The sequence below is a fragment of the Knufia obscura genome (assembly GCF_036327395.1).
Source record: "Knufia obscura strain CCFEE 5817 isolate CBS 148926 chromosome Unknown scaffold_8, whole genome shotgun sequence".
Taxonomy (NCBI): Eukaryota; Fungi; Ascomycota; class Eurotiomycetes; order Chaetothyriales; family Trichomeriaceae; genus Knufia; species Knufia obscura.
In genome coordinates this window covers 771,368-790,348 of record NW_027042694.1, presented here as the reverse complement: position 1 = coordinate 790,348, position 18,981 = coordinate 771,368, and the positions used below count along the sequence as shown (strand labels likewise).

At 50.7% G+C, this 18,981-nt stretch overlaps 6 protein-coding genes across 6 annotated transcripts; 3 read left to right on the top strand and 3 right to left on the bottom strand.

The window, feature by feature from the left end:
- Nucleotides 1–2,312: 2,312 nt before the first annotated feature.
- On the bottom strand, nucleotides 2,313–4,044 carry PMZ80_007124 (uncharacterized protein; the record flags this gene model as incomplete). Its single annotated transcript, XM_064875532.1, has 4 exons — nucleotides 2,313–3,398; nucleotides 3,444–3,724; nucleotides 3,772–3,816; nucleotides 3,870–4,044. 4 exons carry the CDS (start codon nucleotides 4,042–4,044, stop codon nucleotides 2,313–2,315), a joined length of 1,587 nt encoding a protein of 528 aa, XP_064728797.1.
- A 516-nt stretch (nucleotides 4,045–4,560) lies between these two features.
- On the bottom strand, nucleotides 4,561–6,861 carry PMZ80_007123 (uncharacterized protein; the record flags this gene model as incomplete). Its single annotated transcript, XM_064875531.1, has 2 exons — nucleotides 4,561–5,876; nucleotides 6,420–6,861. 2 exons carry the CDS (start codon nucleotides 6,859–6,861, stop codon nucleotides 4,561–4,563), a joined length of 1,758 nt encoding a protein of 585 aa, XP_064728796.1.
- Nucleotides 6,862–10,035: 3,174 nt separating this feature from the next.
- APA2 (bifunctional AP-4-A phosphorylase/ADP sulfurylase) lies at nucleotides 10,036–11,091 on the bottom strand (the record flags this gene model as incomplete). The annotated part of the gene is made up of 2 exons (XM_064875530.1): nucleotides 10,036–10,920; nucleotides 10,966–11,091. The coding sequence occupies 2 exons, from the start codon at nucleotides 11,089–11,091 to the stop codon at nucleotides 10,036–10,038; spliced, it is 1,011 nt and encodes a 336-aa protein (XP_064728795.1).
- A 2,057-nt stretch (nucleotides 11,092–13,148) lies between these two features.
- Nucleotides 13,149–14,533, top strand: PMZ80_007121 (uncharacterized protein; the record flags this gene model as incomplete). Its single annotated transcript, XM_064875529.1, has 2 exons — nucleotides 13,149–14,264; nucleotides 14,315–14,533. 2 exons carry the CDS (start codon nucleotides 13,149–13,151, stop codon nucleotides 14,531–14,533), a joined length of 1,335 nt encoding a protein of 444 aa, XP_064728794.1.
- Nucleotides 14,534–14,994: 461 nt separating this feature from the next.
- PMZ80_007120 (uncharacterized protein) lies at nucleotides 14,995–16,266 on the top strand (the record flags this gene model as incomplete). The annotated part of the gene is made up of 1 exon (XM_064875528.1): nucleotides 14,995–16,266. The coding sequence occupies one exon, from the start codon at nucleotides 14,995–14,997 to the stop codon at nucleotides 16,264–16,266; it is 1,272 nt and encodes a 423-aa protein (XP_064728793.1).
- Nucleotides 16,267–17,243: 977 nt separating this feature from the next.
- Nucleotides 17,244–18,845, top strand: PMZ80_007119 (uncharacterized protein; the record flags this gene model as incomplete). The annotated part of the gene is made up of 2 exons (XM_064875527.1): nucleotides 17,244–17,539; nucleotides 17,585–18,845. The coding sequence occupies 2 exons, from the start codon at nucleotides 17,244–17,246 to the stop codon at nucleotides 18,843–18,845; spliced, it is 1,557 nt and encodes a 518-aa protein (XP_064728792.1).
- Between the last annotated feature and the right edge of the window lie 136 nt (nucleotides 18,846–18,981).

Sequence of the window (18,981 nt, the reverse complement as noted above, 5' to 3'; positions counted from 1 at the left end):
GCAGCTTGGTAGGCATCGTCCCTGAATGAGCCTCTGGCTTATCCTCAATGTGTGCGGTCGTACATGTGCGTGGAGGCGTGAAGAAGACAGTCGAGCGTTCTATGGCTAGACTAAGCTATTGGGCCTGCATCGGATCTGCTGCCCCGAACCTTGCCATCGATCAGATACTTGACATATCCACACGTGGCGGTCACTGTTCAGTGTCGACAGTCTCAGTGAAGCATGGAGTCAAGTTCTGCCCATGCAGCCAAAACCAATACTTACGTTCCACAGCAAGTCTCGTGGCCACCATATCATACATCATCACTCCTTCCGTCTTTCCCTTCCCATAACAACCTATCTTATTTTGAGGCAGTCCCAGAAGGCAACCAAAGCTCATCGCCATCCACTGTCTCCCAGAACAAAGCGTCGGTAGATTCTACCCCATACTATTTCAAACAGGCGCCGCAGACCAGGGCACAGATCCACCAAGTCCACAATCACAATTTGCTCCTATCAAGCACGCAATATGGAGTGAGCTAGCGATTCGATGCACCGACATATATACTAACCGAACCGAAAGACAAGACCTAACTCCAGCAAGTAAGTGGACTACACCACTCACTCAGTCAGCACGAATAAAGAACAACCAACCAGCGAAGCAAGATGCAGGCAGGAACGACCTCCACAATGATCCCAATGCCCGCAGAAAACGCACGACCTCAATCGCACCAGAGCTGACGAGGAGAAAGTAAGACTGTGAAGGAAGAAGGTCCACGTAACGCTAGCGGCGCAAAGGCAACCACAACAGTAGAGGCTAGAAGGCACCATGACCAGACCGTATAAGGTAGGCAGGTGTGGCCGCCAAAACGCGCAAATACGATGGTGAACGAAGGAAGGTGCGACCTTGGATATGAGGAAGGAAGGCACTATGGTAGAACTGCAAAGTGGGAAGGCACGGCTGGCCTAGAGGACGATACGACCGGTACGGAGGAATGCACGACCAGGACGACGGCAGGCACGACCATGAACGTAGGAAGGCACGACCTCAAAGATGAGGAAGTAAAGTCACCACCGTAGTCCTGGAATGGGAAGCCCCCGATCGTGCGAGGAGGAAGGCTACAACTATAGACGGAGCAGGCGCGACTCAAAAACTGTGACGAAGGCAAGTGCGACCGCTGAAATAAGGAAGGCACGACCGTCCGTGAATGAAGGAAGGAAGGTGCGACCTTAAATATGAGGAAGGAAGGAACTATCGTAGTCCTACCTACAAGGTGCGAAGGCGCGATTGTGGGAGGTGGAAGGTACGACTATGTCCATCCAAAAGTGGAAGTCGCAACCGTGGTTGAGGCAGGCACGACCGTACAAAGAACAGACCAGGCAGGCACAACCGCGCTGATACCAGAAGGAAAGTGCGATCGTGACATGAAACATAGGCAGGTGGGACTGTCGTTCATCTTGCGGGAAGGCATGACCACGCTGTTGCGAGTAAGGCAGGCGCGGCTACCATTGCGCTGGGGAAGGCACGATCATGAACGAAGGAAAGTACGACCATGACTCCGATAATGCGGCAGGCACGACCAGAGTGAATGAATTAGGGAAGGTGCGATTGTATCGACGGTGTAGGAAGGTGCTATGGAGGACGCTGAAGTGAAGGAAGTTGTAATCCGGGCCTGGTGGGGATGCAGGTACGATCGAGTATGATGGACAGTCTGAGGAAAGGTAAGTGCAGAGGCTGTTCCGCCAGCATAGTAAGCTCGATACGGTTGGGGCGCGTCAGCACTACTGGAATCAAAGCATATCGAAACGTAGGCGAAGGGGAATAGATCAGCGCTGCCCAGCTGCGCAACTGCAACTCGCTGCGCAACCAGCTGCGAAACAGTCCTTGGCATACACAAGTATCCACATCACCTCCCCTATATCGACCACTAACACTCAGATAGCGCCATTGACGATGACCCACCTGCCTGATTAGTACATTAGTACTAGCTGCGCAACCAGTTGCGCAGCTAGGATTTCCTGAAATCATTCGCAGTCGCAACTGTTGCGACGCAGCTGTTGCGCAACCGGGTTGCGCAGGTGGGCAGCGCTGGAATAGATACAGACGATGTTTGTTTCCCTGATTGACTAAGTCAGCAGTTCTGCAGCCGCCTGTCTATCTGTAAAAATGCAAGGGCATGATGCTCATGCTCCTCCCGAACGCCGTCGCTATGCCTTGCCATGCAATGCTTATTGTATCGTGTCTATCATTTTCCTCGTATCTTCGTGTGCAGGAGTACTCTGTGACCAGGATCATCCAACAAGAAGATGTACTCGTCAAGCAGAAACACCTATCATCTCCCACTCCTCAGACTATACCCCTGTCCTGAGAAGTTGCCATACCCATTCGACCCAGTATCGACTAAACTTGAGATGTCCATTCCACCAGCAGCACCCTTTCCTTTACCTTCCTTTGGCGCTGGCTTCACGTCGAGCCCGCCATTGATTGCGTTCAGTCGTAGTAGCTTGATTCGTGCCTCTCTAATGAAGTTATCGACGGTATCCAGGGCCTGCTGCTGCATTACTGCTCTGGGTGATTCTTCGTATGCAATTAGGACATTGTTCTCTAGGTCAATCCGTGCTTTGAGGGCGTTCGACTCGATCATGGAGATCAGCTCATTTCTGAATGTTTCTGAGGACGACGATCCAGCATGGCTCGATGTGCCATTTGTTCCGTTCGTGGTTGATGTGCCGGCTGAACCACCGAACATCTGCTCCATGCTGTCCAGCGTGACTCTGCTGAATGGCTGGAAGTATTGCACTATACTCTTCGTTCTGATTTTCTGGTAAATAGTGCGCAATTGATCCTGGAGATATATATCGAGGAGGTAATCTGCTCTGTAGGACTCTAGGATCTCAAGACACTGGCTGTACTTGCTTGCGCAGAAGGAGTTGATAGCTCGTCTGATGTGGGGTTCAAGTTCGAGAAAGGATCGGAAGTTCGTGTTATCGAGAACCTTCGATTGAAGCTCTGATCTGCTCATGCTGGCCAGGGCACAAAGACCGCCGTAGACGGCGACGTCGTTGGAGGAGATGACTTCGTTGTATGTGTCGCCTAGGCTGAAGTCCGTATTCAAGAAGCTGTTTGCTGCGTCTCTATACTCGCCCAGACTCATATGTTGGAGACCTTGAGCTGCGCTCACTTTAGGAGCGTTCTTAGCTGTCTCTTCTGGTTTCATCTGTAGACCTCTGATCTTATTGACTTGTGACTGTACGCCGAGCCAGTTCTTTTGCTCAATGTTGACAGCTATTACTCTGAAGGCTGTGTTGGCAATGTGAGTGGGTGTGGTGCAGTAGTCTCGCATGCGATTGAAGGATTTGAGAGCATTGGCTGGGTCACTCGTGTTGTGGTAATGTACTCCGAGCTCCTCGCTGCCCATCTACTACTGTCAGTCTTGCCCTTGAGTCTGCAATCGAAGACATACCCGTATGCTCTCTCTGATGAGGTTATTCTTGTATTGCTTCAACTCATTCTCCAGTCTCTTCGTCTCGGCGGCGTTCTTCTTCTCCCTCTCAGAAAGCCAACCGGCCTCTGTGAGCTGTTTGGCATCTCTTCCGCTAATTGAGCTGAGGAGCGCAACTGCTTCGTTGTAGTTGTTGATATCGTAGCCTTTTTTGGCTTCAGCTACTGCTAACCTTGCTGCTTCGTCTTGCAGGGCTATTGAGCAGGAGGCAATAAGGTGTAATCTGCGAAAGACCGTCCGTCCTGCTGGTATGAGTATTGGGTTGATCAACTCCTGGCGGTTACCGTACCTCTGTAATTCGAGATATATGACTGTAGGTCAAACTTGGGGGTATCTGTCATCTGTGAGTCTCGTGCACATAGACCATCATGCCCATGACCAGCTCACCTGTGACTGTGACATAGTATCGAGGTCTGATATACCCCGACTGCTCTGGCTCAGCCATAACAGTGGGCTTGACGAATGGTGAATCAGAGAACAACTCTGTACGGTGAACTCCTGAGCTTGATGAAATGTTGTTGGACTCCGAAGCCATGGCATACGAGTACCAGTCTGAATCCATCGTTGCGGACTTTTTGGAGGTGATCGTAGGTAACTTAAGGTTGAAGCAGGCATCAGATTAGTTCTTGGCTTGCGTATGCGGGGGTGCTCGACGCGTTGAACTCTAGGTGCCCGAGGGTGCCTTAGCGCTAGACGCGTGCCTGGAAAGTGCAATCCAATAGTGAAGTACCGTCGCAGCATTGATCTTGCTTAGGGCGAGATTTGGACATAAGGCTCTGAGGCAGCGTGCTCGGGGCATACGATATGGTTCAATGATAGGGAAAAGAGAAGAATAAGGATACGATGGCTTTTCCATTCCTTGCGCTCTGCGCTGATCTATGCTAATAATCCTTACAATAAGCTGCTATACAGCTGAGTCCTTTTCCATCAAGGATACTCGTATGGGTATCTCAATTGCTCAAAAGCCTCTCTGGCTAGGAAGTATCCTCCCATGAAGTGGTCATTACAGTATCGCTCAAAATCAAAGTCAGACATCAGCCGTCAAAGTCGTTAATACATCTGGAGATCATCATCTCAATCACTGCAGAAATTCTTGGAGGAAGTCCTCCTCTGGGATCCAGGGCCCCTTCTCTGCTGGTGTAGCATTATGGTATGCGTCGGCACGCTTCATGCTTTCCATGTCGAGGTCGGTGACATAGCTGTTGCCATCTGCAAGTGGCATGCGCACTTCGAATTCGTTGTGCATCATCATGTCGTCTTTGAGGAGGCGTCGCTGGCCATCCCAAACACAGAGAACGCGCTTCTTCATGTTCATCTTCTCTGTGGCCATGCCCCAGGAAGGTGGATAGAACTTTCTTCGCTTTCGGCTCTTACCAACGATTGAGCCACCACCACTGGACCAGGTAAGTCCTTTCCTATTTGTCTTCTTGGAGATGTTTCCGCCGATGATGGGTCGGTTGGAGGTGGCCTTGTTGGCTTTAATCACACCTCGGCCAGAGCGCTCGTTGAAGTCAAATTCGTCTTCGTCTTCTTCTTCCTCTTCATCGTCTTCCTCAAAGTCTCCGGTCATGCTAGGCTCACTGTCTTCGGGCTTGATGTGATTGCGCTCGAAGGTTGCTTGAAGATCATTGTCATTGGCGATTTCTGCCAACCGCTGAGCGTTGATAGTTTCCACTGGGTCTTCTTGCTGAACAACCTTCAGTACACAGTCGTCAAGATGTTCGTAGAACTCTTGGGCATTGTTGAAGGTGGCGGTACAAGTCGAGCACCTGCCAGTGGCGTCCTGGCAATAGCTGGAGAGCTTGACGTCGCTCTTGCTTGGGCTTCGCTTCCGGCTATTTGGTGGTGCTTGTTCCACGCCGTGGACTGAGGTCAGATGTCGTTTGAAGACATCAGCTCTGTTGAAGCTCTTCTCAGCTGCCGAGCCGGAGCCTGGGCAAAAGCCGCAGACCATGGTGCCTCGGTAATGTGTAAGTGTATGCCTGTTCTTATCGTATTTCCTAGCGAAGCCCTTTCTGTGGTATTCACAACTGACGATTGGGCACTTCTCGGGGCGCACCGTCTCGTGTGTCAACATATGTGCCTTCAAATCCTTGAACTGTCTTCCGCAATCCGGGTATGGACACCGTCCCTTGTGTTGGGATTCTTCGTCGGCAGAGTATGAGGATCGAGGAGACGCGCCGGACTTGGTCGAGGAAATCGACTGTCGCCGCATGGCCGCATGTTGCTGGCCGAAATTGTCGACTGTCACGGGCGCGCTAAAAGAGTGGTAGCTGTTTGATGATGGTGCTGGAGAGGCCGCGGCTGAGAAATGCGGCTGCTGCTGTGGTGCGTGGTATGTGCCGTATGTGGCATCCGGAAAGAGATTATGTTGATCAGAGATGAAAACTGGATCTGTAGAATCTTATTAGTAGCCATTTCTTGTGGGTCCTGAATCGCACAACGGAAGTCTTAGAAGCGGCGCAAGAAGAGAGAATAGGAAAGACGAACATAAAGCTTGGGTTGGTGGTACTGGGTTACCGCTCGTTTGAGCAAGGAAATTGTGCTCAGGCATACGGCCATACTGAGGCATTGGCGATTGGGATGAGAAAGGGAAAGAGTAAGAAAAGCGGAAGTAATCTCTGTGCTGCTCATCGGATGGGCAAATCGTTCTCCTGGCGTGAGGCAAAGAAGTCTTTGGATAAGCTGAAGCTGGGGTGGTGGGTGACTTGAAGATTGCATTGCTCCCCGAGCTGTGCGACTTCAAGCTTGTTGCTATCGATGCAATCTGGGTAGCGACATCATCGCCGGAGTGATTCTGCTGGGAAGTTGTGGTTGTAGCTTCGGGGACTGTACTGATTGGTTTGGGCGATGACACAAGAGGCACAGTTGGCAGGAACTCCTTGACGGGCATTGCCGTCGAACTTGAGGCCGAAGAAGAAAGATCTGCGCACTTACCAACGAAAGGTACTGTCAATTTCGCGTCCTGCCCAGTAGTGGCTTCATGGTCGAAATGTGCCGATTCATATCCATATGGAAATGAGTCGTCACAGACGATTGCTGGACCAGTAATGAACTGGTTGTTGTATAAGAAGGGATTCGAAGCTAATTGCGCATGAATTGAATATGGTGAGCCAACTGTCGATGATGAGGCACTGGGTATCGATGGTGCTGAGGCTGATGAGAGCAGTGATGGAGCGGCCTCTGGTTGTGTTTGTCGCATGATCTGATAGTCGAATTCTTGCTGGCCTTTGCTGAAGACATCGAATGCAAAAGGTATCGAATCGAAGCTTGCGTACGAGCCCATTGCGTTGGGCATGTACTGTTCTTTCTCGTTTTCGTCTTGGTCGAAGGTGACTTGCGAGTAGTAGAATTGAGGGTACTGCTCGAAAGCAAGCATCTTGACTGCGGCGAGTTGTCTAGTAGTCGCGATGTCGACCTCTCGCTCTTCAAGATCGCTACTTCCCTTTCGAGGAGATATGCTATCGACCCCAATCCCCTCGACAAGCAGTGAATACGAGATAGGCGCAAGTCTGGATCGGGATGTTCTGGATGAGGTTCGTGAGGCTTGCTGAAAGCTGCCGATCAGTGCCTTTATCGGTAAGATCGGTGCGGCAGCAAGGACGGATGTGGACGAGTCTCGTGCAAGTCGAGGTTAGTCTGGCTTGATTGTGTCCCAAGCAAGAAGTGATCGACAGGTCCTAGCTGGGGAAGGGTGTATTCGACTAGAACATTAGGGTGTGAGTCGAGACACGTCTTTGAGGAGGCAAAAAGGATGAATAAGTATACCTGACCTCGAATCGTTCATCCAAGCCCCTCGTGGTGTTCACAAAATCTTTAGTTCTTGACAAGTATGGAGCCAGCGACTGCTCTGCCCTATCGATGCCGCTAGATCTTAGCTGCATGAACAAGGATCAGGTGCGGTCAGTGCTAAATACAGCCCGTTTATGTCAATACAAGCGTGACACGACCAACGGAAATCTCCAGCGAGCACCGGAGTGCGCGGTAAGGCGAGTTTCGACGTTACTTAGGGCTGTGCATGGAAGCAGACCACTTTTCTCATGCAACATCTCATGAATCGTTCTGTGAACAAGGTAATCCTGATTCCGTTTCCCAGCTCAATTGACGATTTTGCCAGCTGAAAGCTACAGGTATTCCGTTGACAAGGAGGCAGATGTTCGTGCTGCGACTGAATAGCTCGTCATTGTCACGTCGCTTGTCCGCCTGCCGTAGCTGGACAAATCCAGCATCTGAGTTTGCACTATTTCGCGAATAAGAAGCAACTGGGATCTGAGATGGTCAAATGTCATGTTTGAATCAGGAACGTAGGCCAAATAGCTTAAGCTCTTAACGGCAACAACAGCCTGTAGCGCGAATGGTACAGTCGCTTGGAAAATCGTTCGAGTAGAGCTTCCAGAAACGGTGAAGACCATGCGCAGAACGATGAGTCTTGCTCAGGAAGCCATACATCCGCCCAGATGAGCCAGGGATCTGGCACCAATGAGATCAAGGGCCAACCGAGTGCACAACTGTGTCGTCCCGTTTAGGCAAGGTGGATCTCTGCACAACTGTCCTCAGGTCGACTCGTCTTGTCCTTTTGCCAGTCCTCTCGCACTGGTCGAATGAGAAGACAAAAATTACGGTCATGATGCTGCGGTACTCAGCATTACAAGTTCTGCAACCAAAGGCATGGATCTCCCAACGTCCGGCTGGGCTCCATTCCAAGGATCGGTCTGCAGGAAAGAAAACATGTGGCAGCCAGGTACATCCGTCCCCAGTTCTTCTTAGACGGACGCTTTGATTCGTCAGCACCGCCGCACAGAGGCTGTGCTCATCGAGGTGTCTTTGTTTGATTTGCTGACTGCTTGTGGCTCCTCTATTTTCAGACCGCCAAAGGACCTTTTGCTGTGGCTCGTGAGGTGATTCTTCACCGTCATGGCGGTGTCTTGTTCATGGTGCTATGCACGAAAGTGGTATGCATTCACCAGCGATCCAACGTTGATGACTTCACTTATACCACCTTACCGGAGAGATCGTTGCTATGCGTCATATTCATAATTGCTTCGCTAGGTCAGATGTTGCGTGATACTATGCTGGAGTCATGCTTTAGAAACTTACTGTTAGGGTAGAGTATCAGGGCAGTGAAGCAGCTTTCTCAGCCAAGTGGCTCTTTTCAGATTGGATTTGAAACCGGTGGATGCTACAGTCGTGCTGGAGAACGTACTGTACTTTAGAGCCTCATACATATCCAGCAGAGGATGGTGGGCGCCACGTAGATGTGTTTGACCAAAACACGCAATGTCTAGTAAAAAGTTAGATTTACTGTACTGCACTCGGTGACCTGCAGTATCAGTTCAGCGACGCAAGTTCCACAAGTAGCCTTTCAGACAATCACAGCACTGAGATCGGGACGCGGTGTTGTTGTAGGCGAGTGAAGTAAGCAAGCCTACCACTGCATCGCGCAACGGAACTTTCATGCCGTGCAGACTCAAGCAAGTCAAGGTAGTGGTGAGGCCCACCCATACCGATCTGGGTTTTGGTTCTCGTTTACTCTTGCCATATTCTCCACAAAGGACTTTTTGCTAACGCCAATCATGATGTTGGTGACAGGAACTTCTTCAATCTTGCTAGCTATCGCTTGTGCTCTGTGATGTCGACGCGCTGAGTGAAAATTTGATGCTCCTCTGCACTGCTTTATATTTCACGTTACCGTAGTATTGCTAGATAGACGAGCTATGTTCGACTGTAACCTTTTTTTCCTGCTTGTAACCAGGCTTGGAGGAATCTGGCAACTCAGGTACTCCGTATGCACCTCATCTGCAGACAGAAGCTTATTTGCTCTCCAAGACTTGCCTTCCTCGAAATGAGGACAATTTTCTGGTAGTTCTTGCCGGGACGACACTCAGGACACCTTCGCCTCCGCGAAATCTCCTGACTTCATGCAGAACTCGTGTCTTCTTGTTATTCTGGGGCGTCACACCAGTTTATGCACAAAGACCAAGAGAGCGCGTGTGGTGCGTCTGTGCTCCGCGTGCGCCAGGAAAATTGGTTCTAGATCGCACGAATATGAAAAGCATGGCAGCCAATATTCTTGGGCTTGCCCCGCCCTTCCTGTTAGTGCACAACGAACAGAACAACCCCTCACCGCCAGCAACATTGGTGGCGTTCAGAGGCTGGCTGACATAGGCGACGCCGAAATCATAATTGGCTAGTGCGGAGCCTATCGCTCCGGCGTGTCTGCCTTATCGTGCTGGGCATCGCCAGACTCGGCATCCCTGCAGTGAGGTTCAAGTCTAGTCCTTCTGAATACGAGATGTCGTGTCCTTATTTGTGACCCATGCATCTTCACATGTGCTCGCTTCAGTAGAGCAAGATTTTGTCGTCGTTACCATCGGAGAACCCTTGGCACAACGCTCTCGCTACCGTCAGTCCGATATCTACCAGTAACGAGATCTGACTCGGCCCCTGAGACGCGCATTTGATAGGAACGGCGTCCAATACACATCACAACTGTGCAGACTTCCTGCAAACATCACCGCTGATCACTCCACCTACGAAAGCCTTACGCAGCTTTCTAACCTCTACCTGCATTGCTCGTCTTCGCGTACGTGATATCAGCTAGTATCTTTTGCACATGCTCCGGCTGCTTACGCAGACTATCCCAGTCTTCCTCTGCCTTCACCATCATTGTCCCGGCCAGGATTGTGCCGTTGATGGCAATGGCACTATCTTCAACGTCGGGAATACTTGAAGCCTCGGTTCTGCGAGGCAGAATTGCCATGACCTCTGTGGTCATTGCAAGATTATAGCTGAAGGTCGTCCTTCCATCCTGGCTTATGCTGATAGCATCTAATGAGTCAAGGCTCCCCCCCTCGCTTATGCTGGCCAGAGCCGCTTGCATGAGCAATATGTACTTCCCATGAATTTCAGCAGCGCTCGAGGACGATCCTACCGGTGTAGCGAAGTGTACAAATGAGAGGCTCGGATTGTGCAGCAGAGGTAAGCTATGATGCGCTGGCGAAGTCATTGTTTCGCACAGCACGCGCCAATCCTCCCCTCCTCCTTTCATGTCCTCGATTGGCAGGAATTGCAGATGCCGGTGCGGCTGGCTTGCCCCAGAGTGCTCTCCAGAGTTAAAGAACGCAAATAATGAATGATGGCTTTCAGCATCTTGCTTCCACGCTTGTAAGCAAGAATGGGTGAGATAGAGGTCGTCCTCTTCGAGCAGGTTTGTCTGTGGCTTGTTCTCCTTCGTGGCCAAGATGAAATGGTTGAAAATGACTGGATACTTGTTCAGTACTATGTTGTGAGTCGGATTTGTCGCTGGTACTGGTGCTATAAGCAGCTCAGGGGATGGGTTCTCGAAAGGATCGAATGCCTTCTTAGCTTTATTGTTCGTCGGGTTCGCACTATTGCTGGTTGGCTTCTTCCCTAATGCAGGACAGTAGCGGAGTTGCACCTGGTCATCTTAGTCCGGTGCTCTTGGTCGTCGTTTCAGACTTACTGCAGGTGTCGAAGGGTGCTGTAGCAAGGTCAAATATGTGTCAGAGAATACAAGGTCCTGACTGGAACGAGCTTGTGTAAACTTGCGCGCAACAAGCTTGCGCAATGAATCTGGCAGTCCCATCATCTTCCAACTCTGCTAGATTGACCGGAAGTGCGCGAGCTTGTTTTCCTCAGATGAGCCTTGTAGCTGATGAGTGGCCGGCGACAATGCAAATAAAACTTCAATGGATGAACAGCTCCAAGCGCAAGGATAGGGCATTTCTACCGTCGGTCAACGCTCCTCAGGTATCAGCGTCTTCTTCAATAGCTTGATTAACATCCTCTTTACCGTCGGCGTTGTGTAGTCGTATTGATTGTCTCTAGCCGTCATCCTCAAATTATGTTTGCTTGACTTTAATTTTTGTCAGCACTGGAGTCTTTGTGTCGATGGGCACCGGTGCTGGGACACTTCACGTCATCCACGGGCGACCAAGCTATTTTTATTCAGAAATACGGCTCTGGTCGAAGCTTTCATACACATCTTTTCTTCACTCATGCCACTGTCATCGTCCCGCGATCGAAGTTATCTTGAGATTCTTCGCGATTTTCTATGTGCCTTTCAGCAAAGAATGAGTGCCTCTATACCACCTGTTAGTAATTGCGGGCGCGACGACAAGATGGTCGTCCTTCCCGATTCGACATACTTCCGAGCCGATCCCTTTGACAAAGATTCATTCTTTTCGAATCTTGAAGACCCGCTTTACACCAGACTAAATGCTGCGCATGCTCCAAGTTTCGACGTTGTTACTGACTCCGATGGCGATCCGTCGTCTTTCTTCCTTTCAAGAGGTTGAGTTCGTGCCATAATGCAAGGACCCGAGCCGCCCACCGAACCGTGGCCCCATCAATATCAAAAATCCAAGCGATTTTGCCAGGCAGCGCCCAACCCCGGAGCTCAGCAAGGGGTATGGATTGCCGCGCAATCAAGCCAGACTCCTCTTAATGTTTCTTCGTACAGAGCATCAGCATTTCATGACTGCGCGGTCAAGCTGACTGGCCTGCTCTAGAAGCTTGTGCCTTTGCCTAAGCCTCTGGTGCTGAAACTGTCGTACGGTCGGGAAGCACCCACGTTTGCCATATGGGAGGGAGCTTATCGTTAAACGTTCGCACGTGGCTGCCATGTCTCTGTGCAAGCTCATTACTGGTAATGCGTGCTCCTGTTCGGTGCTAATGCCACAGAACCAGGTGCGATGAGGATGGGAGTCTATTCTGATGTGAATCTGAAGCAGTGCTGAGCTACTTGTGTTGCCTCTTCGCTGCACATCAACTCTGAGTTACGAAGAAACTCTAGGAGCTCAGCCGCAATCTGAGCCCAAATGGTTTCCTGGTACCCGTTCGCTCTACAAATCTCTCCCGTATTCCAACCCCCATACTGAGTTTGCCTCACGCCCCCAGAAGCATATCTAAATATCTCGTTCTGCTCTTAGATCTTTTTTCAAACAGATCATAGCGTTTGGCGCCAACGACGGGTTCTCTTGCTTGAGCATCGGAACATCCCAAGAATAGCCCCTACACTCAGATTGTGCCACCAACCAGCAGAGCATCGCCTGCTGGTATACGGTGGGTTTGCAGAGCTCTCCGATTGAGATTGTTGGTTTGACTTCTTTCAGGTAGAGCTCTTAAACAACGCCACCGACATGAACGGCACTTGTGTGACTTCAAAGTCTTCTTTCCTTACCTGAGGCTATTGCTGGTAGACACTTGCAAGAGGAACAGGCGGAATCTCCAAGGCTTTCTCTGTGACGAGGCGGATACTTCCTCCGAAAAGCGGCGCAGGGCTTATCATCGTTCTGAAACAGCATGCAATTCTCGCGAGACAACAGAGGTACAAGTGATAATGGTCAACCCCCCTACAGCCGAAACTATCCTGGTACCAAGCGCTTTCCGACCTCGCAGCCTCCCTACATCATGAATACAGCAGACAATGGCATACAAGTGCAGGGAGTCAGTCACGCATGTTTCAATAGCATGGCAGCCATGCCTTACTTCAGTCACGAAGAGTGCAGTCAGGGCCAGCCGCATGAAACATGTACTCGGAGTCATGGGAAGCACCCTCAATATCACCCATGCGTTGGCTCCTGTTGCCCATATCTTCCACATTTGAATTCCTCGTTCGCTCTGTTCTACACAAACCAAGGAAGCATGGACAGAGTATCCCACCTTTCTCACAAACCAACATCCAACTCCTTTGGTTTCCAGAACCCGTCATCCTCATACGCAATCAGACAGGAGACTGCGGCCTCCCAATACAACATATCGTCGACGTTTGTGCCAAGTCAAAGCACAATGGTCTCTCAACAGATGAACAGCATGGGTGTTGACATGAGAGATGCTCAAAGCCAAGTCTCAACAACGCCTCGACTGTCGCATGTCACTACGCCAGACAGCATCTTTTCAGTAGCTCAACCTACGGGTGCTAGAAATGGATCTCGAGAAGTCGATACCCCCGCCTCGAACGTCAGCGTTGGTCATAGAACCTCGATAAAGAAGGGTACAATGTCGCCTGCGAACATCTCCTCATCCCACGATAGAGATACACAAGAGATAGAACAAAGCCCGCTCAAGGACGACTGGTTGTCTGAGTACAATGGGGAGGATGAAGGGTGGATGGGCAACAATGACTTGCTTAACACTCAGTCCCAGGCCACGGGTGCTTACATGCAGCAGCAGAACCTTGATCAACATCCTCAATCACAAGGGCTTCCCAGTGATACGACTTTCCCGACGAATACTCACAATGGTTTATTCAACGTGGATCAGCCGTCCACCAACACCATGAACGATTGGGATCAAAACTTTGACTTTGGAGGCTTCCCACAACCACCCTCATTTGCAGATCTCGATGGTGAGCTACCTGGGACTGAGCACGACTTTTCTACAACCGTTTATCAGAACACATACAACTACCAGCAACCTGGTGTGAATCCTCAAGCCACAGGATTCGACTTCAACACACCTCTCAACAGCCACGACGCATATGGCACCAACTACCAAAGTGCGCCGTCCACTCTCAGCTCCAACAATTTCGGCCCAGATTATCCGAGTTCCAGTGGCACAGGTGGACGCGGTCGACAGGGTAACCATGATAGGCAGAAAGACGAATTGCTTATTCGCCTCAGACAACAAGGCATGTCGTACAAAGATATCATGGCGACTGGGAAGTTCGATCTTCAAGAGTCAACCCTGCGAGGGCGATACCGAACGCTGACGAAGTTCAAAGATCAGAGGGTGAGGAAGCCGGTTTGGGATAATAACGCGGTAAGTTTGACATTTCATGATCGTGAGGACCAACGCTGACACAATCCCAGATCGAAGCCCTTAAAGATGGCGTAGACGCTCTCGCTCCACCTTCAGCGGGACGATCACGAACGAAAGACTCGCTCGAGAGGATACCATGGAAGAAGGTGGCAGAGTGGATGAGAGATAATCGAGGTTGCTACCATTATGGCAACGCAACGGTCAAGAAAAAGTACAAAGAGGTGATTAGCGAGAGGCAGATGCTATATCTGCATGGAGGTACTCATTGAGGTGAATATGTTGAAGTAAGTGTATGGGGTGTCTTTGCTGATTTGTGGTTCAATTCTTTGTTCGATTTGTGCATTGTTGGGATAATCATGGCGTGGTTGGTGCTGGAGGATAGCATCGAGATACCCCTATAGAGCGTTGCTACATCTTGTCGTCGACGAATAGCGTCCGATGAAGAGGAGAAGTCGTCGAACATATCATTACCAATATTCTCCAACTCCTGAGGGTCAATTACTCCTATCCGCCAGACAGCTGTCGCATGCCCTCACGACGCGTCGACGCGTCTAAGGCATAAACCATCGAATTCAGGCATAAATCTGCAGCAGCCTCATAGACATCATCGCCGCCTGTTGACCTTGTCTCCCTCCATTTCCTGCTGTGATACCCGTTCTTTAGAAACTGCCCACATTTCGCTACACATAGGACACAACGACTGGCCGGCACCCGTACGTAATCTACGAACATGGCCTCCTCAAAGCTGCAAAGTGCCCTGCAACAAGCAGCAAACTCCAATGACAAATCCAGCGCCTACACACAGATTCTGAGCGACTTGACACAATCGAAGTTCTCCAGCTCTAACGAGCAAGCCGACAGCCTAATCGCCTATGTCGACTCCCTCTCATCTTCGTCTCTCGGCATAATCAGCACAAAACCGCTACTCACATCTCTAATACAATCGTTGAACTCGACCCCATCTGACGTGAAGGTCAAGGTCGGTGCGCATATTGCGGACAACCTCCAGAACCAGGCAGCATCTTTCGAGGAGCAGAATGCCATTGTGCGAGAGATATTGGCTTCAGGCTACGAGGAGGAAGAAGACTGGTCGAAAGCAGCGCAGGCATTGCAGGGTATTCAGCTTGACTCGACGCAGAGACAGGTGCCAGATCTGGTGAAGGTGCAGACGTGGGTGCGTATTGTGAGGTGCTATCTGGAGGATGACGATACAGTGTCAGCAGAGACGGCTCTGAACAAGATCAAGAACTCGACGGGCGCATTGCAAGTTCTACAGGACAGCCCGGAGCTGCAGCTACATTACCAATTGTCACAAGCACGAATCCTTGACTCGAGAAGAGACTTCCTCAATGCCGCCGCTGAGTACCTGAATGTGTCATTCTCGAGAGCCGTGGCCGAAGACGACCGGTTACAAGCACTATCAGCCGCCATCAAAACCGCTATCCTCGCTCCTGCCGGCCCGCAGCGGAACAGAATGCTAGGGAAGCTGTACAAAGATGAAAGATCTACAGAAACACAAGAATACGGCATACTAGAAAAGATGTTCCTCGACCGACTACTCTCGTCAGAAGAGGTGGATACATTCGCTGCTTCTCTTGCACCGCATCAGCTGGCACTTACCGCAGACGGAAGCACGGTGCTAAGCAAAGCAGTCACTGAGCACAATCTGCTTGCCGCTAGTAAGCTGTACGACAATATCTCGACTGCCGCTCTGGCTGAGATCCTAGGTCTCAAAGAGTCGAAGGATGGTACTGCTGCCGAGAGGGCTGAAGATTATGCTGCACGGATGATTGAGCAGGGGCGCCTACGAGCTGAGATCGATCAGATTGATCTTGTCATCCGATTTGAGGCTGTGCCTGGTCTGCCGTTTACTGGTGACGCGAAGGATTTGAGGTTGTGGGATTTGGCGGTGCAGGGTTTGGTGGAGGATGTTGAGAGGTATGCGGCTGGTATTAGTGAGACGTTTCCTAACTTGACGGCCGAGGGCATGGTCAATGGCTGAAGAGGATGAAGGATGAGTTGACGACGAAATGTGATATTGATCTAATGAGGGAATGACATGCATGGCTCTGAACGCTCCTACGACCTGATGGCCACAGATGGCTGTTCGACGGATTGTTCAGCGTCTCTGGACGTATTTCGGTAAGCCACGATCGAATCGGCGAACGCACCCGGCGGCTGAAGCAGAGCCTTCCCTGTCTGTCTAAGGGTCGCTGCCACACGAGCCAGGTACTGCTGATTCTGCAGCCATTGAAAAGCAGATAAGAAGCAGTCCTGATCTCTACATAGACAGCAGATACAAGTCAGAAGAAGATTTCAAGTAGTACCATGGCTGTTCGCACGACCACAGTAAGTATTCCAAATCCCGATTCCATTGGTCCATACCTTCTCCATGGCTTGGCATAAATTCTAACGGCAGAAACTGAAATGCAAGATGATGCTTTTGCGGGGTGAGACCCAAGCCGAGAACTCGCTACCCCAGTTGTGCTCGATCCGCGAATCATGAGAACCGCATTTGAGTCTTGCAGGACGTGCCTTTACCGTGCATGCTATCCGAGTATTTCATGCCGGCCGCCAGACATGACCGTCAAGGCGAGATGTCTCCGCCGAACTCTGACCTTGATGAGCTTTACAGACCTTCTTATATACCAGGTAGGATTTGCTTGCCTTGTACCGAAGCAAATGCTCTGTATATAAGCTTATAGTTCGTGGCTCTTGATCCTGCAGGGCGTTGTGTTACCTATCTGACGTCAAACACTGCACGCGAGCATTCGTCCAAGGGCCTACAACAGATTCAAACTGAACGACACGACCTAAATCCTGCTCTCCGTCATAGCCACATGAACACCAGACCATATTGAGCCTGCAACGTTGATATCAAGGACTCTCGAAGTTCTGCCGCTGTATCAGTCAAGACGAACATCACCCGAAGCACTCAACAGCAGGCATCCTCTACCAAGCTCCGGTTGATTCAGCAATATGACCATCATATCATATCTTGTCTCGCCATGGATGCTTTTGCTGCTACCAGTGCTTTACTATGCACTGCCATACCTGAGGAATCCCAGCTTGGCAAAATGTCCAGCACCCTTCCCAGCACAGTTTTCAAACTTGTGGCTCATGTGGCAATGCCGGCATGGTAGGCGTTACCAAGTGGTGGACCAGATGCATAAGAAGCTCGGTAAGGTAGTGCGGATCCAGCCAAACCACGTCAGCATAGCAGACGATAGTGCTATCCAGACCATCTACGGGCACGGTAATGGGTTTCTGAAGGCGTGAGTATTTCATCTAGATCATTTGTACAGGCTGACAATCCGTAGCGAGTACTACGATGCGTTCGTCTCAATCCGACGGGGTCTATTCAACGTTCGAGACAGACATGAGCATACCCGGAAGCGAAAGATCGTATCCCACACCTTTAGCTCAAAGTCCATCGGGCAATTCGAGCAGTATATCCATGGTAACCTGGAGCTCTTCCTAGAGAAGTGGACTAGAAAATCCGATGAAGCCAAGAAACAGCCAAATACAGATGGCTATGCCTCGGTCGACTCACTCCACTGGTTCAACTACCTAGCCTTCGATATCATCGGCGATCTAGCCTTCGGTGCACCATTCGGTATGCTTGAACGAGAGAGGGATTTCGCCGAGATTCGAGAGTCGCCAAATGCTCCACCAAAGACGGCACCGGCGATTGAAGTGCTCAACAGACGTGGTGAAGTTAGTGGAACACTTGGATGTCTGCCTCAGTTGAAGCCCTACGCCAAGTACCTACCCGACCCATTCTTTAGCAAAGGGGTCGAAGCGGTGCAGAATTTGGCAGGTATCGCCATCGCACGAGTGAAACAGAGACTCGACAACCCATCCGACAGAGTCGATCTTCTCGCCCGCCTCATGCAGGGCAAAGATGCAAAGGGCGAGCCACTAGACAGGGAAGAACTCACCGCGGAAGCCCTCACCCAACTCATCGCCGGCAGCGACACAACAAGCAACACATCCTGCGCAATCCTCTACTACGTCGTCCGCACGCCACACGTCCTGCCCAAACTCCAGAAGGAACTCGACGAAGCGAACTTTCCATCCGGCACAGTCCCCTCTTACGACGCAGTCAAAGACCTACCCTACGTCCAAGCCGTCATCAACGAAACAATGCGCATCCACAGTACATCCAGTCTTGGTCTCCCACGACTCGTGCCCGCCGTTTCTCCCGAAAATCCAAATCCAAAACCAATCGAGATAGATGGGTACTCCTTCCCACCCGGTACTGCGCTCTCGGTTCCATCCTACACGATCCACCACAGCAAGGAGATCTGGGGTCAGGATGCGGACGAGTTCGTGCCAGAGCGATGGGAGGAGAGCAGATTGACGCAGCGACAGAGGGATGCGTTCATTCCTTTCTCATATGGACCAAGGGCTTGTGTGGGTAGGAATGTGGCGGAGATGGAGCTGAAGTGTATTGTGGGCACTGTGTTTAGGAACTTTGAGTTTAGGGATGAGGATGAGAGTCCGGTCTTGGAGACGAGGGAGGGGTTTTTGAGGAAGCCGTTGCATTTTAATGTTGGGTTGAGGAGGAGGGATATTTGAGCGGGTGGTGTTTGCAAGTAATTCGGTCGCTCGGTTCGCGATAGGTTCTGACGTGTTTCTGGGTAGTTCCGTGGTCGTTCTCTGTGGTCTGATGAGGGATTCCGATATACTTTACTCTGGCTGCAACTACTTACAT